This window comes from Lissotriton vulgaris, chromosome 10 (genome assembly GCF_964263255.1).
Source record: "Lissotriton vulgaris chromosome 10, aLisVul1.2, whole genome shotgun sequence".
Classification (NCBI taxonomy): domain Eukaryota; kingdom Metazoa; phylum Chordata; class Amphibia; order Caudata; family Salamandridae; genus Lissotriton; species Lissotriton vulgaris.
In genome coordinates this window covers 718,517,847-718,536,600 of record NC_141698.1, presented here as the reverse complement: position 1 = coordinate 718,536,600, position 18,754 = coordinate 718,517,847, and the positions used below count along the sequence as shown (strand labels likewise).

General features: G+C 40.1%; 1 protein-coding gene across 3 annotated transcripts in view; it reads left to right on the top strand.

Annotated features, from left to right (window-relative positions):
- Positions 1-14,885, top strand: part of ZEB1 (zinc finger E-box binding homeobox 1) — a 427,369-nt gene extending 412,484 nt beyond the window's left edge. For all 3 annotated transcript variants that reach the window (XM_086941557.1, XM_086941556.1, XM_086941555.1), the window contains 2 exons: positions 6,274-6,454; positions 12,484-14,885. In XM_086941557.1, coding sequence (XP_086797683.1) covers positions 6,274-6,454; positions 12,484-13,028 — 726 coding nt within the window. In that variant the 3' untranslated portion in view covers positions 13,029-14,885. The remainder of the gene's footprint in view (positions 1-6,273; positions 6,455-12,483) is intronic.
- The last annotated feature ends 3,869 nt before the right edge of the window (positions 14,886-18,754 follow it).

Here is an 18,754-nt window from a genome sequence, read left to right as displayed (position 1 = left end):
TGAAGTAAACTAATCTGAATAAAGTTATATAGATCCATAATAGAAGCTGCTTATTTATCATTAATCACATGGTGGTTGGCAGGTGAGAAAAGGGGCCAGGAATTAATCAACACTTTTTTTTGTTAAATTGCAATGAGTCCTCACGGTTGTAGGAGGAGGTGAGGTGAAAACCAAATGGTCCACCTTTAAGAGTACAAGGAAGAGTTGGGATGGATAGGGTCTTGAGGCTGGGGCTTTGATAGGAGTGGGATGGGGCCGGGGGTTGCCTAAATCCATACATAAAGTGGGAGATCAAAAAAAGTGTCCATTGATGTCCTTTGTAATTTTGTCTCTTCAAGGCCATGAGCAATTGTGCTGGCACGGGCTTCTGCTACCTACAAGATACATGCATTATCTGCGACAGGCACGTTATGGAGGCCTTTAGCAATGCAGGAACCTTTAGAGCAAGAGTAGTTTACATACCACTTGTGTTATTTATTTTTTACCCTGCAATACCATCGCCAGCAGAATAAAAGCTGACCAACTACATAGGTGAAGAATACAAACTGACCAGTCTGGAGTAGAGTGAAAACATGATGAATATACTCTTATTTCCTTTAGTCATTCAATGTCAGCTGTGCTACCTTCTCTACTATATCGCACTCAGAAGAATTGTAATGCGAAATCTTGAACATTTTCTACTTGCATATGAGGAATTCACTGAGAGGCTACTGCTGTAAACAATGAGGCAAGAACAACGCCTTTTCTCCATAGATTGTCCTTCAGTCACCAGAGTTAGTAGGAAGTCAAAATGAGGTTTGCACTTTCGATGCAGTGCAGTAAAACCAGCGGCAGTGTTTCACAAGATCTACCTACACACATATATTTGAAGATCTGGGTTCGTCTTCCAAATCTGGATTTGATGGCAACGAAAATTATTACCACCCTAAATGTTTTGCCAATCGATTGTTTCTCTCTAGATTTGTTAACCATGTTTTGGACACCAGGTATACCATGGGTGCTGCCTGTGAACAGCATTTAAAACCAGGTGGGGCTGTCTGAATAGATTACCTCTAAGACTTAAAGCTATAGCTTAGTATTTTTTCCAAGTCTTTCAACGCTATTTAAAGAGCATTTTCCCTCAATATATTGTTTCAAGAAATAAAATAAAACGTTGCTTTTTTCCTGCAGAAAGGAGATATTTATGGCAACATGCTTTTTTTGCACTGTTTGGGTAATTATAGAAAAGTTTCTTTACGCCTTTTTAAGAAAAATTCTATTAAACTGCTTCTAATGTCTTTTTGCAACATATATCTAAAGGCGTTTGTGATGTTTTTAATTTTGCACTAGAAAATCAGTTTTGATTCTTTCGGTCTTCAAACATGCTCTTTTAGATGAAAGAGCTATGCACCAATGATTTTAGTGTTTGGTTCAAAGTGGGAAAGGCGATGGCGTCACCATGTATTATGAGGAATAAAGTGCCCCATTCCATACTTAAGCATATTGTAAGTCACCTCAGAGTTACATAACCTTAAAAATCGATGGACCTGATTCGCAAGGGGGCCTTCGCACTCATGGCTGCTCCCCCGCAGTAGTGGCGAAGTCTATGTACTCAGGGCAAAATCTCCACAATGAGATAGAGATTTCACCCTAATGTGAAGACTCTCCGACAACTTCAGGGACTCCTCCACTAGTGCAGAATCCCTTAGTGAACCAAGCCCCAAGGATTTTAGTGTTTGGTTCGAAGTGGGGAAGGTGATGGTGTTACCACATATTATGAGAAATTAAGTAGCCCTTACCACACATAAGCATATTGCAGGTCACCTGAGAGTTCCAGAACCTTAAACTTCTATATGGTCATGCAACCCTTCGGTGATGTGCAGCAGCCTTATTATGAATGGTAGGGTAGTACTTCATCCCATGTGTTATACCATGCAATTTGAAGTGATCTTCCTCATTCCTCCTTTGTAATTCCACATTATAATTGAACAAACTAATAAACATTTGTAGTACTGTTGGTTCATTCACAAATTATAGAGTTGTTAGAAGTGGTGGGGCGTGATGACTACCAAAGATGTTTGGTCCAGACACTTCTTTTACAGTGCCAGGTTCTCTAATAAGCATTTGGTATGCTGACTCCCTCAGATAATGGTCGATCCTTCTTTATTTATGATGGAACAATAATGGGAGGTCCTCCACAGCGGAGACCCATACACTGAGTTAGCCCACAGGCAGATCTTTCTGTGGCATATTTTACCGCTTTATTCTGCCTCCGGTGCAGTGTGGAATGGTTGATGATAGCAAACACAGAGCAACGCCAGAGTGGAAACTTTGTGGACATATCTCATTTTCTGCAGTATGTTAGATTCTGAGGCTAGACAGGGCTGCCCACAAGGTTTTAAGTGTGGTACCCTGAAACTTTGTCAGTTTCGGATAGGACCTCCGAAATAGCTGGGTATTTTCTTCCTGAGCCCTGGTTCTAATAAGCTCCGAATTTATACAGGGAGAAACAGGACTACAAATACCAAAATGCAATAACAAAACCTGGGATGGAAGTGGTACTCTTGCATGGAATCCGGGAAGTTTGAGAGCTCTTACTTTCTGTAAGTGATGGATGGTTGGGCTGTGGGTGACTGGGTTATACTTGTGCGTGTCTGTAGCAAAGCCCTGCATTTTCCAATTCCTTAGCAATGTCTGTGAAGTAATCATTGCTGCTGGCCGTGCTCTTGCTGTGCATCTGCGGTGTATGTGTTGTGTGAATCGTGGAAACTCTGCTGCTTGTGCTGTCTTTCCTGGATGGGATGGGGAAACTACACTACTGCTTCCTCTGCTGCAGCTTATATTGTACTCCAACAATTGTATTGTGCTTACTACTGCTATCTTTAGCTGTTGACTTTCTTTTTGGAGTAACATGCCATCACCGATCAGTTTCGCTCCCAACTTCAGAATGGTCCTCAAAACTGCTTACAGGAACATTTCATCTGTTTAACATGAGACTCCTCTTGAAACCTCCGGACCCATGGCGAGAACTAAGGCGAGAATATGCTCTACTCCTAGCTGCTTTTACACAATACGGGCAAATTCGTGTCAGGAAGGAGGATTCCTGAAGCACATTTTATCAAAATATTGATGTGTTCAAAAGCCAATTGTTTATAATAGCTTAACTTCGTAGCCAAATATTGTTGGTGATCAATACACATGCGTTCCAGCTCCAGAATTTGGACCGCAAAAACTGTGCTGATTATGGTCAGCCAGTACAGCCGAGCCTATGCTGACAAATGAGTATAAACTCCAGTGAAGTCAGCAGTGCCAATACTGATCAGTGACAAAGTCGTCGAGGGTGATGCAGAGTACAGACCTTACTGATATTGATTCACCAAAATGACGGGTAGGAGAAGTGACCTCGCATGCCATTTGATCTTGCATGCCCCATCTTTGGTACGCTCCCTTGATGCAGATATCTATTTTGCCTTATTTTTTGGCAACTTTCCAATGCAAACCATGATTTGTGTTGGAAAGTAAATCCCACCACAATGCTTTGCACGAGGTTTGGGGTACAAAAGTTTTCAAACCCGGCACAAAGTGTTAGTAAATCTGAGCCAGAGTTGAAAATTAAACTGGAGCTGTCCTTAGCAAATCCTATAAGTATAGACCTCCTTGAAATTAAATTGCCACTTAATTTTTAGATGTGCATGCAGGTGCCCTCAATAATTGAGTCTTTCTTTACACTTGTGCCAATTGTGTCCTCTTTAGCTGCAATACAGTCCAGTGCAAGCTCGGCGAAGTGAACAGTGCACGTTATTCCGAAGACGTTCTAGAACTCTATTAGCAACTGCCAAAACTTATCTGTGCACAAAGTATCGTTTTCCGGGAACATCGGAGTAAACATGTACCAAATAAATTAAATACTAGCGGAAATGGAGGTGCTTATATTCAACGCTGGAGAGCAGCAAACTAATATCTGGTTTCGTTCACAGGACAGGGGTCCCAAACTGCAGAGTAGGGGTTCGCAGCAGCCAGCAGCGACCTCTAAATTACGTCATCCATCAGAACATGCTCCTAGTGCTACATCATAAGTGCATTGTATAATATCGATTACAGAAAATAACGTCAGCGCATACCATCGCCAGACTGACTCTCAATATCCATGCATAAAAACTGCAGCAAGCAGAAAATCATAACACGATTGGCCAAATGCCAATACAGGTTGCAACGTCACTGCACCATCTCAACACATTCTTAACTATTTACCTGAAATACGTGGTGAGTTTTCATATCTCAGTAAACATGCAAACAGGCACACATGCACAGAAACAGGCATGCACAGGCACAAACCTATAAATTCACATGACCAGATATAAATAGACACAAATTGGTACAGACACACCTCAAGATAGAGGGCCGTGAGACCACAGACTGAACGAACCATCTCCAAGCCATATATAGTGCTTCAGATTGCTACTCTGAGAGAGGGCGGGTAAGCGATGTACATCACTTTCTATGACGAAGACCAGACAACCCAAGATAAGCAGAGCGATCATTCTGTACACCCACAGGACTCACAGAATGTAAAGCCCATCCCATCCCTGCCCTGCTCCCTGGCCCTCCCATGCATACAAGCCCTGCGTCCTATTACATGATAACTGCACATAGCTGATCAACATGCACAACATAGAAATACTTCTAATATAGGATCATAATAGACACCACACTTCCGATATCACACACTACACGGTGTGAATCAATAAATGAGAAGACCTGACCCCGCCATCAATTTTTCAATTCAGGCCTCTAACAGGTGTTGCCAGTAGGTTAATTTAACCAAACCTGAAATCAAAATGTTTGTTTCAAGTAATTCAACTTGTGAAATAACCTCCAGTGGTTCTATTATAAATTTTAATAAGCCTTTTTCTCAGCATCTTTGAAAGTGGTGGTGTGTATACTGTACCATTTTCATAGCATGGGGTCACTTCTGGGCCTTTTTTCCACATTTTAAACAACGATGCTCATTTAGAAGTACATGTTGGATGCAAATATTGTACTTTTTATATTGCCATTTTCTATTGGTGATGGGGAAATTGCTTTACTGCGGTCTGTAATCCAACAAATTGTTTTCCAAGTCCCTGCAAAATAAGATCGATACAAATAATACAACAAAAATGAACCTACAGCTGACTCTACGCTGATCACATCAATCATAAAAGTCCCCTGTTGAGTAAAGTCCTGTGCTAGTCAACACGGGACCTGCTGCAGCTCGGTCCCACTGGAATTCAGAGACGAAATGCAATGCAAAAGTGGAGGCAGCACCAGGGATGTAGTCACAAACTGGTCACTTTTTTATGAAACAAGTCCTTTATTTTTCTTCATACAAACACTTGACAAGTGTAATTCCGCTACCCGAGGATTGCGATTGATGGTCTATGACGCCGTGACTCTGCGCGTTGGTGGGATTTCTATTCTCTGAGATCTACCATGATCTCCGTTGACTATTGACATACGGACCCACAGTGCAGAACTCTTTGTGGTGTAGACTGCTGTAGCATAATTTACTTTTCATGTAGAATTTCACTCCATCAAATCCACTGTGACTGACCTTAAGCCCGGGGTAGAGGCTCTATCACCTACTGCAGGACTGTGGAATCCTCTATTTTTCTTGTGGATTTCTTTCTTCTCGTCGTTATTACGTTGGGACAAAGGCGGCGGCCCTCTGGAGTTGGAGGTCTTTTGGCCCATAAAAGCTAAACCCGTCCTTTACAAAGGCAACAGTATACAGTTTTCTATAAAGAACAGATTGAATTCACATTTGACTATAGGTAAAAAGGAAACCGAAACGAAGGAATTGGGACTATTTTGTCCTTGTCGAGCACTCTGGGACTATTCTAGGAACCCAGCTATTCATAATTTTTTGCCTTGAGGAAGTTCCTTGCATAGGAACGAAACGCGTTGGCTGTAAGTGTTTGTAGGAAGAGAAATAAAGGACTTGTTTCATAAAAAAGTGACCAGTTTGACTTAATCCCTGGTGCTGCCTCCACTTTTGCATTACAAATAATACACCAGCAACAAAAAAAGTCAATTTGAATTTCATGCTTCGAAATTAAGCACTGTGATTTACCTGGGAAATCATTTACCTAGAAAATTGTTGCTTCAGAATCTTTTGTCCTAATTTGCAATACATTTTTTTTCTGCTAAAGAATCTACTCTATCTTCACTGCCTTCCAACGATATATCGTTTAGTTGTTTTAATTAACTGTGTGCATACAACTCATGCAAACAGTGTATGTATTTTTTTAATAGGATGAAAGACAAGACACAAGCTCTGAGGGAGTGTCTAACGTTGAAGATCCAAATGATTCTGATTCGACTCCACCCAAGAAGAAGATGAGAAAGACGGAAAATGGAATGTATGCTTGTGATCTGTGTGATAAAATATTCCAGAAGAGTAGTTCTCTCTTGAGACACAAGTATGAGCACACAGGTATGTAATATAATACTGTTGTGACCAATGCGCTGATAATATCTTTAAACTTGATACTTGACGATATGATGTGGCTAAGACATGGGCAATATCAGTAACCAGCTGTAATAGATATTGCTTTGTGAAACTGCAGCCTCAATGTTTTTGTAGCCAGATGTCCGGTTCTAACCTTCAAGATCCAGCTCTTAGAACACCTTCTGAATAGTCTTTATTTAAAGGAAGTACGTTTTAATACAATTTAATTCATTTGTTTTTGAAAAGCAAATCGACAAACTTAACAGCAACACATTGGATGCTAAAAACATATGCAATGTATAATTGAACAGCAGCCAGTCCCTTAAATATATTAGGTGATCATTTTTTAATATATTTACTGCCCTTCCCTGTACGTTCCTCACCTGACACTGTTTCCCATTATTTTTGCTCTTCCTCAACTCTAAAATGGGTATTTTTATATAATTGATCGATGCAACCATGCATAGCTGTAATTTGACGAATGGCAGAAGGAAATAATGCGCCATTTATGTTTACATAAAGATAGTTAATAATTTAATCTCATAAATATAATTATCACATATAGGTACATTGTCTATGTATCTAGCACATTGTTCTATGAATCTTAAGCATGAAACATGGCAAAGCGTATGCAGTTCAATCAGTTTTCACAAAAACCTGGTTAGTGCTCGAACATCTCGAGTACCCTGAGTACTCTAGCACAGAAATATATGGTTTCCTTACATTAACTAAAGCAAGGCAATCAAACATGATGCAACTTTCTGATTCAGATTTACAGAAGGCACAACGTTGTGCATTCTCTGGGAGGAAAGAGCACATGCACTGGAAAGTGTTGGTAAATGTTGAAAATTAAATGAATGAAGCGTGTTCTCACTTGATGCCTCCTAAAGAAATCTAACCAAGCTGCTGTACCACTATCGTTCTATTCTTTACACTTGATGATCTAAAAAGGATCAAGCCCTAACTCCCTTGAGAAAAGCTTTTGCTGTCCCCAGAATACTAGCCTATTACTGACATGTCCTATCTATCCCTTTTCGTACCAAAATCCTTGAAATAGAGCCAGAGGGACCATTCTGGGTGTAAATGGAACTTAAGCACTTCTCTATTTATCCATCTGGGTTCTGCCCTGCTAGAGGCACCAAAGCTGCCTTGGCCAGCGTGTGGACAAGGTCCTCCTCTGTCTGGGTGAGGATAAAAAATGTACTCTGATCAGTCTTGATCTCATTGCTTTGTGCGCTACTCTCAACCATAAATTGTATTAAAGTCTCAAACACTGGACAGGCATATTGGTACCTGAGCTGCTTTGGGTTCTAGCATTTCTCATCAGTACAGCCAGGTCTGGATTGGATCAGATGAATAGGCCACATGCCCATTGTACTGCAATGTTTCTCAAGGATCATCCTTTTTGTGTCTTTTCTTCAGTATCAAAATATTCTGTCAGACCACTTCCTGAACTACACCATGTGAACGTCTAGGTGTACTTTTACACTTTTACCACTCATATGTTACAAAAGATCCAGGAAGCCAAATAATGACTGAGTTTGGACTATCTTCTACTGGATAAATCGGAGTTTAATAATGTGACATTCCAAGCCCAATTTGCTATTCTTCAAGCAGCCCCTAGATTTTACAAATTCCTTTAACCTCACAAACTGTAAGGAACACCCGGATCCTATTTGACATGGACCTCAAAAAAGCCCCATTGACATTGTATTGAATATGCTGCCAAATCCCCATGTACCACTCTCTCCTCAGGCGATATCACTCATTTCTTAACATCAGCCACTCAGTCAAACTGCAGCGAGCCCTCATACGGCCTTGAATATTGAAACCTCTACTCTGGGTTCCCCAGTAATCTCATTCCAAATTCCAGACACTTCTAATATAGCTGCCAGAATCTTCCTTAAGCTGATTCCTAAAAAACACCACAGTCTGCAAGTAGGTACCCGAAGCCCTGTTGCCCCAATTAAACTGCCAGGTCGCTACCAGAGACCTCCACTCAAGTTCTGCATTCCCTCCCTCAAATTAAGCAACAAGCTTTCCAGTAGATGAAGCATGAACGCTGATCACTGGGCGTATATTGCCCTAAGACACTGGAATGCTCCAAGTCCTAACCTGACTGCTGAACCCAACAATGTGTGGTCCATGACACGTCTGGAAAGCAAATAATTCAGTCCTGCTTTCTACTAAACTGTTATAATTGAAGAATACTGACATGGTTATCTACCTTACCCAATTAAACACTTCCATTGTCAACCTTTAAGCTGTAGAACAAGTTTAATTATAAGAAAAAATACAACTTGTAGTTTAAAGTATGCTAAGTAAGGTGAACAAAAGGGAACAGAGCTCTTGTTGCCAAAATGTCTTCATTGCAAGATTTGCCTAAGGATACCCAGGGTATAATTAAATTAATAACTTACTCACTTGTGCACAATATGCAGTCAGAAAATTGAAACCTGGATTTAAGCATGCTTACAAGGCCTAAGAAATAGCACCTAGCGTGACCAATTATGATAGTGCATCATACCACCCTTGAGAGAAATGTCAGACTTTTGGCCTTTAGCAGATAAAGGAGGAAATGAGAACTTTAGTCATGTGCAGAGTAGTCGCATATCGGAAGATGACGTGGTTAATTATATTTCTGTACTAAATGAAATGGGAAGAATTCAGAGTGCTACAACATAAGGGAAGATGCCGACCAAGTTTCCATCTCTACTAGTCTTGAAAGGTTTTTTTTAACTAATTGCCACTAGTTAAGCATCTAATGCCCTGTTACTGAATGGGTGATGCTGTGGAAAACTAAGGTTGAAAGACATGTGGGCGAGATTCAAGAGATCTTTTCTATATTTAATGTTGTAACCAATACTGAGCAAGTATTAGTAGCATGAAATGATGGCATATTAGTTATCTTAAAACAGCATTTTGGTTGACCGTAATAGACGCAGATTGCTAGTGATGATCAATCCAACCTACGAAAATACTTCTAAAATAGTTATCAGAAATCACCTTATTAGATAGACAAACGAGATTCTGCAAGGCCATGCAGAGTGTGTGCAGTGCAACAGATTTAACCTGAAAGGCTAGGATTTGATTTGTTTTTGTCTCCTTTGCATAACATTATGCGTTCATTGATACTGTTTTCAGCATGCCCATTCAAGAACAAACTGTAGATATAGTTGATATCTTGCACCTCTTTAATCATTATTATTGTATTGTGACATATGGGCCAAGATGACAGCTAGCAAGCACATATAGTACTTGGAGTATTAGGGCTAGATTCAAAGTGCAGCAGAAGCGTGTTTTTGAACGCCTATTATACCATTTTTATCTGTATGACTTTAATGAACTCATGAGTGCCAGGCAGAGTTCACCTTCATCTAGGGTAGTTACATTCCAGACTATCTATTATGCAGAAAGTATTTGCACCTGCATTGATGATTCCGTTGGCCTAAAGAGAGAGTTGTGAGCACCTTATAACAGTAAGAAAAAGACACATTTATGTGTAATCCAAGTTATTGCTGTTGGTAGGGAAAACATTTACCAAGAGTGGTATCTCAATGGAATTAGTTCAGCCTTGGTACACAGGTACTGTAACTTATATTAGTTTATTTTAGTGGAGTAGTGTGGCTCACTGGTTAGAGGCGGCAGACCCGTAAGCAGAGGTCGGCCCGGGACCAGGGTTCGAATCCCGACGCGGCAGGGTCTTGGGCCATGGTCAGCGGACTCGATAATTCTCGCCTCGGTGCCTACTGCAATCATGGGTCCCTCTCAGCAACTCTGGGCAATAGCTTGCTTAATCTCTACTAACGGCCCCATCAGCGCGGGGATGCTTGTCTTCACCTTGGAGATGCCCAGGAGGGACCATCTGACAGGGAAAGCCAGGATGGGTTCCCCAGCGGTATACAGCGCCGGGACGCCCCTTTGCTGGGGCAGCTGTGCGCTTTACAAGTATACGACATTTAACATTTAATATTTACCAGATTCTTCTAAATTGCATGGAAACTGCACATGAGTGCATTTATATGCCTTAACAAAAAGCATGATGGCTATTTCTTCTTGACTTTTCAAGCAAGTCTCGAAAGCTAAAGTTAGGTCTAGATGGAGGTAAAATTCTCTATAGGTATTCTATATGGTTGGCGCAAAACTGGTACCGTGAACACTTCCCAAGGTAGATGTTTACTAGGCCTAGAAACAATGCTGAAATGGTTCCCTGATATATCTGCACTGAAGACCTGGTGGGATAAAGCCTTGATAAGCTGTGCTAATTTCTGCAAAACGATTGAATGTGGCGCATTTAGGCCATTGCTCTAACCAGCATCATGTGAGAATTGGGGAATCTTTACCTTATAAAACCAGGAGGCCATTGAAGAGGTCTGTTATGTAACTGCAGATGAGTCCAAGTTAATGCATTTATAGTGGTTTATCCTGCTCCTTTTTACGTCATATGGTGACCAAAATTAGATATGCACTCTATTGAAAAACTTTGGGAATTCGGCCAGTCCAAAGGTTTTGCAGTTTGCATTAGCAGAGGGAAATCATGAGCCCCACATTGTGGTTCTTTGCCCTGAACAGACCAACCAGGATTTCGTGATTTGCAAAAAAATCACAAACTGCACTTTTGTAAAAATGCCGCGATCTTTACAAAAGAGCCCGCAAAATGTGTTTTAAAAAAATTGCAGTTCACCCTCTTTACTGGCTCTGTGCTATCACTGAGCCATTCAAGAGGGTGAGCAACAGGCCAGCAGACCGCAGTGGTGTTAAATGCCTCTGCTGCCTGCCTTTGAAATGCAGCGAGAACCCCCCTGAGCAATTAGCCTGCTGCCTCACAAGTTTGTGTGCCCTCTGCAGGCTAACACCCTAACCTCCCACGTCTCCTATTGTTTTTTTTTTTTACCTACCCTCAACCTTCTCTGCCGCCACCCCACCCCTCCGAGCCCTGCACGCATAAGTTGGCTGATTCCAAAAAGAGCAAATTTAAATGGTAATCTGTTCTCTTTGGTGCGCTGCTGGAGACTCTGCAAAGTTAGACTGTGGCATACCACAGTCTCCACCAATGACAGAGCACAAGCCTTCGGTATTTTTGTGACTGGCACATTCTTTGCCCACTGCAAAAATACAGCAGATTTTGAGGTTTTGGGCTGCAAATTTTGCTTTTTTTTGTCGCGAAATCTGTCACTCAAAGCCCTAAAATCCTGGGGGGTCTGCCCGAGGCATGTTATAAGAGAAAAAAGCAAAAGCGTTGTGTTTAATGTGTGAATAAAACATGTAGGTACAAGCTGATTTGCCAGGAGTTGGCCAGTCCCTTACCTACCAAAGGCTTGCTGATCATTTAACATATTATGATCACCCTTGAGCACGCCACCTTGGAGTATTGAATGATGAGAATATAGAGGAATAGCACTGTTCTTCTCCTTTCTATTAATTTAAAGAATAACATTGTTTTGCTCCAGTTAAATCTGGGTTATTTCTAATTCCTGTAGCCTTTTTTTATTCTGCAGCCATTAATATTAATTATTCTCATTAATACCTGCACCCAAAGTGTAATTAACTTCAAAATTAGTAAATCTAAAGAGAACCAGGGGCTTATAGTATATTTAAAGTATTATACTGCCTCTTTGTATCCCCTGTACAGTCATAGTAATAGAAAATGTCTCTGCCTTATCAGTTGGAAACGAAAATTCGCAAAACTTTGTGAATTGTGACTCTTTGTTGGGGGGGGGGGGGGGGCGGCTTTCGTCTTCCATGTCTGCCTATTTTAGAAAGATTACATCTTTCTGAGGAGAAATGCATTTTAAGATAAGTTGTATGGTATCAAGGTTGTCCATAAAGCAATGATAAAACATTTCACTGGCTGGAACTTCTTTACTGTTTTGTTGAAAGCATGCGATATTGGTCTTTCAAAATGTGGTTCCAGTAGCATAGGTATTGCCAACGTCTGTTTCATACCTAGTAATTATCTATAAATTCAGTACTTCTATGGATGTTTTTTATTTATTATTCGTTTTCTGTTTCAGGTAAAAGGCCACATGAATGTGGAATCTGCAACAAAGCATTTAAACATAAGCATCACTTAATTGAACACATGCGCCTTCATTCTGGGGAAAAACCATATCAATGTGACAAATGTGGAAAGCGCTTTTCCCACTCGGGGTCCTATTCCCAGCACATGAACCATCGCTATTCATATTGCAAAAAGGAAGCAGAAGAGCGCGATGGAGTCGAGCATGAGGAATTGGGTCATGAATCTTCAAACCATGAGCATGTTGATTCTAGAGCATCCCCATCTCAGATTGATTCAGACGATGGAGACAGTATAACAAGGGACTTCGAAGAGGACAGTGAAAAGGATGAGGAGGATGAGAAAGATGTCGAAGAAATGGAGGAAGTAAATGATGATGGAATCTCACATGATGTAGATGAATCTGAAGATGGGGATCTAACTGAAAAAATGGAAGGTACTGTGAGAGACGAGAGCACTGTAAAGGAAGAAAGTTTAAGCTTGGATGAAGACATTGCAGCAAATGAAGAAAATGTGGAAGAAACAGTAGCCCAAGCTTAGCTCCATTATTTTTCCTATGAGGAAAAGAGATTTTAATTGGTGATAACATTTGTTCTGTACTATAAATGTTTTCAGAAACACAGTAGCTTGCATACTGTGATTTCTGTTCACTACTGTGTAAAAGAAAAAAACCCAGGTGTGCCTGAACCTCAAACTTAGTATTTTTTCACAGCAATTTTCAAAGTTAGGGAACAGATTTCTAACATGAAATGGCTTAGAAGAAAATGGAAGAAGTGACTCTAGAATCTAGAATTAAACAGGTTCCAGTAAATCTGAGTTATTAAACACATTGGTATCCTTTGTTTTATCAGTATTATTTTAATTTTTGTTTAATTTGTAATATGTACAGTTGGGAGAGATTTCTATAAAAGTTTGTTTATTATTGCCGTTAAAACATGTACTAAACCCACATCAGTATTTTATTATGTTTAAAAATGTGAGAATTTCTGCACTACAGAATTCCCCTTTGCAGACAGTGCAGGTCCTGACAATACTAACTACCTTTGGGAATTCAACCAAAAAGGTAGCAATTTATACCACATTTAGATGTTGTACTTTAGAACATCATAATTGCAAGTGTATTGTTGGCCTTAACAAGGCAGTTGATAGCAAAGCTGGGGCTTCTTATGTGGTTCAAAACATAGTTAAAATTGAGCTCTGTTTTCAGGGACTAACAGTGTTAATACAAGAAAAGCAAAAATCAGTGTTTGTAATTGCGCTTGAGTATGAAGGTAACAATATGAAGGATATGAAATGAAGCTTTGTATCTCCTTTGGCCTTATGCAAGACCTTTGTGCTGTAAGTGCCATTTATCAGTATTTTAAAGGCTTTGTTAGCCTTGTTCAGTTGGTGGTTTACAAATAACTAGCATTTGTCAGATTTATATAGAAATTCTGAAATAAATCTTGACAGCTAAAATTCATTTATAGGAAAAGCCAAAAACTCTAGTACATTTTCTTATATTATTTGTCATGTTACCTTGACTTTATTAACTTGATAAATGTCTATACTTTCAGTGAAAAGTTTGTTTATATCAGTTTATTTAACTTTCAGACACATACATATAACACAGTTATCTGGCTTGTTTCTGTTGTCAAATGTTAGTTATTATGGACCCCATTTATTAAATATGCTAGCTGAAATTACCTATCAGTATTTTATTTCTTTAAGTTTATAGCTCTGTGCAACATTTTGTACTGTATGTCTTCAAACCTGGCAGTATTAATACCCTTCTTACTGACATGTACCTTTTAGTTTTAGAAAACTTTTATATTTATGTGTCTTATTTTTATATTTCTTTATTTATTACACAGTGTAGTGTATAATACTGTAGTTTGTATTAATACAATAATATATTTTAGTATGAAAATTTGGAAAGTTGATAAGATTTAAAGTAGAGATGCAATTTGTTCTCTTGCATTGAGCTTTGATTTAACAGTGTTATGTTAACATTTTTACTTGCCTTGGGACTGTAGAACAGGTCAATTTAAAACAGGAATGTATTTGTTTTACAACTACAATCAAGTCATTCTAACTTACCAATTTTTAATTCAAACAAAAGAAACTTGAGAATTTCTAATTTCACTGTGTGACTAATAGCATGATGCTTGGCAAATTTATTAAAAAAAAAAAACCCACCCTTAAATTTGTCATTTCCTTAGTTGGCCAAATTAGACTGATAACAGCAGTGTTGGGAAGTGGGAACAATGTTTTAACATTTTTGTGCCAATTTGTTCCTGTATTCATATATGTAGTTTAAAAAGAAATCTTCCTTTTAAAGTTCCTTGTTTTATCATGGTCATTTTCTAGTTTTTTACCAAGCTCCCCATCTCACAATAAAATATGTCAACAAGCCTATCATTGTCTTTTTTTTTCCCATCAGTATGTCTTTCCTTCAGTTGTACATATTGCTCTTGAAGTACTGGAAAATGTTTACTCTTATCTGTTTTATACAAGTAATAGTAATGTGGCTTATTTTTACCATTTACCTTTCTCCACATACTATTCACAATAAAGAAAGGAATCCTACAAAATGTAATTTTACTTTACCTCTGTTGACCAGATGAGGGGAGCCTAAGGGTTAAATCGAAATGGACACCACCTCTTCAAGATTGTCCTCTCAATGTAATGGCTTCCTTACTACCAGCATTGTGAAACTGCTCATCGATACCGGGGTCTGAAGTCTTCAAGCAGTTTGAAACTCTGCTACAGTTGCAGACATAGCTGAAAAGATGACCTCTGCCTTACGCCCTCACGTAGATAGTTTGATTAATTTCGGAAAGTGTCAAGCCTTTAGAAAAGTAAGCCTATGAATAATTTTTGAATTTCTAATTCTATCATTACACAAGCAATTCAGCCTTGGCATGACTGTATTGTTGCCATGAGGGGGAAATAAATGACTGCTTCAATTGTGTGTATTGTTTGTGAAAAGCCAAAAAAAATCGTTTTTTTTCTTTCTCACACTTTTCAGGTAGTCTAGTCTGAAATGTCCACTTTCAAACTGTGGTTGAATATTTTTACAAGTTCAATTTTACACCATACTTGGGTAATATTACACGTGCAAATGTACCTTTTAAGAATTGCTTGCAGTACTAGGAAATTGATCCTTTTGCACAAAAGCCGAACTGAACTCGTGTAAATGGTTTTGGAAATTAAGGCAATGGTGCCCTCGTTTACAGCTGCTTTTGTCCTGGAAATTATTGCTGCTGCAGACTGTAATAGCATTGTTCACAAGTGGCTGCTTCGTACCTGCTACTGGTCTCTTTATTTGCATTGTTATCCTTTGTGTTGGTGCATTACATTCCCTACCAGCCTAATGGAAGGTGCAACAAGCCATAGGAGTTAAGGTCTGAAACAGCCAGGGTCTGTGAGTGAAAGGAAGGGACTCCTTCAGTTGGGGCGAGAGGAGCCTGATTGCTCGCTTATTTATGGACTGTGCCATTTATTGTGACCTGATTAAACAAAATGGAATCCACTCAGAGAAGTGGTAGTGATCCCTAAAGTGATGGGGAGCACACAGTGTTGTTTAAATGCCCCTCACACACCAACAGGCCCCTTGGTGTCATGCTTCATCATCTGGGCCTTCGCACCCCTCTACGGAGTGCGGCGTGCTACGACTTACGGTTACGTAGGAGCACTTGGTAGTGAACTATGTGAGGGTGTGTGTTTAGGGAAGAGATGTGAGTATGTGAGGTGAGGTGAAAAAGTGAGGTTTTAAAAAAATACCTGGCTCGTAGGAAAAAAAAATATATTCAAGGTTAGGAGACCTCATGAGCCTTAGCGTGGTATTGGGGGATTCCTTCCTCACTGCTCAGTAAAGCAACGGTTACTGCATAGCCAAGTCGCCTGCCTTCCCCTCAACGCTGCTCCGATGAAGAGACTTCATCGGAGCAGCATTGAGGTCTCCTAACCTTGAACTATAAGTTTTCTTCAACGCCAATTGGGGGCAACTGAATTTGTTCAATAAATAACATTGATAGGTACATTTCACCTAGTTCATATTTTGTAGAATACACTTTGACATCCCATGTGAGTAAGGTGAGGATAACGTGCATATCCTTGTCCTGAAGGAGTCGTGGAACTCCGAAACATGTTGACACTTTCCGGTTGATATACCCTAATTCATATACAATCAACCTCACTTTGCACCTTTTTAATAATACCAGCCGAGGACACCATAAATATTTTTTTTTCCTACGAGCCAGGTATTTTTTTAAAACCTCACTTTTTCACCTCACCTCACATACTCACATCTCTTCCCTAAACACACACCCTCACATAGTTCACTACCAAGTGCTCCCACGTAACCGTAAGTCGTAGCACGCCGCACTCCGTAGAGGGGTGCGAAGGCCCCGATGATGAAGCATGACACCAAGGGGCCTGTTGGTGTGTGAGGGGCATTTAAACAACACTGTGTGCTCCCCATCACTTTAGGGATCACTACCACTTCTCTGAGTGGATTCCATTTTGTTTAATCATATTGCCAAGGGAGACCTAATCCACTTGTCTCTCTCTCCCCCCTCCTTGTTGTATTTAATTTATTGTGACCTGCCTGGCATGTTCTAGACTTATGCATCGTTTAATCGAACAGAGCGGTCAGGAAATAAAGAGAAATTGTTAAATCTAGAGACCTAAGCAGATGATGTGACCCCCATCTCGTTTCCTCAGCGGTAGACCAAAGATTCAACGTAGAGTATGTACCTTTGCTAATTATTATATTGCTAAGTGGGTATCCAGAGGCTGGATTAAGTATGGTGGCACTCAAAAAGGTAATCCAGATTAATAGTTTTTCTGAATTAGGGATTAACTGTTTAGATTATCCTGTCAAAAAATGTAATTTTTCTTAAATCTGTACAAGACAAAGTAACTGTATCTCAACTGGAGTGCAAGATCTGTATTGACTCATTGTAGTGCCAGAAATGAAACTGAAAAATCTCTGCATCACAACCGATGTGTTTTGCTTGAAAGCACACAATAACATACCCATACTGCGAAATAGGAACTGGCCATTACACTGACCTCCTCAGACTCTAGTTTAACAGATTGAAGTGCCCTCCCCAGAGACAAACTTTGGTTTAGGAGTTAAAGACTATCCCCTCAAAGCATTCTTTTGTGGATCCTTCTATCCAACAACATATTACTGAAAACATGCACTGATTGCTTCAGTTTCTAAAATCTACTTGTTTAAGGTTACCCCTCAAAATATGGATTTCGGCAAAATTATCTTGTACTTAGTTTTTCCTGCTTTCGAGTCCCTCATGGCTTTGTTATTTATAGCTACATTATTTTACAATGCATGGTTTTCACAGTATGAACCCCAGAAATCCTGGAAATATCAGCCCTGGAGTCCCCCATTAAGGTCAATCAGCAGATGTACGGGGAGAGCCCAGTCCCAGAAGTCATGGAAATATCAGCTTTGGAGTCCCCAACCAAGTTCAAACTAGGGGACAGCTCGGTGACTCCACCGGCAGGCGACGGAGGAACTCAGCACGAACTGTCCCAGTCACCATACCTGTCAGCGATTAAACTCCTCACCTTTAATCAAAGTTCACTCTTGCAGGGATCAGAGTTGAGAGAGAATAGCCACTCGGGGGAACATAACCCCCATCAATCAACCGTAGAAACAAAGAGCACAAATCAAACCAACCCTTACCATCAAAACACCTTGTTATCTTAAATTAACTCCACATTGACGACGGCCATCAAGGCGCTCACTTGGCAAACACACAAACTGGAAATTCAAATGGACACAATGCAGGCAATGGCAACAGCTATGATTAACATAGAAGGTAAAATTGACATTTTAGTAGGAAACTTGGAGTTGCTGAAATTGCAGACAACAGTTGGGTGCTCTCGTTGACCAATAGTCGAAGCTCAGCTCGCTCCCTGAAGTTTTAACCTCATAGATGCTATTAAACATTCCTCCCCAGTGCTGCGCTGTCCATTGGAACTAGTGCTGAATGGACGTCCAATGGTCGTGCGCAGCACTGGGGAGGTAGTGCTGCCGTCGGCCAATGCACCGAGGCAGCACTTAAGGGGTTAACATCAATAATTTCAGAGCTAAAGCAAAGACAGCTAAAGTTCATAGACCAACCAAATCAAAACACAGCCGAAAGAACACCAAAACATCTAAAACACAATGGTATTTATGCCACAAAAGTAGCTGACCTCTTCCTCAGTTCTCCACATCAAATGACAACGAAGAACGCGAATCGCAGCCCAAGACC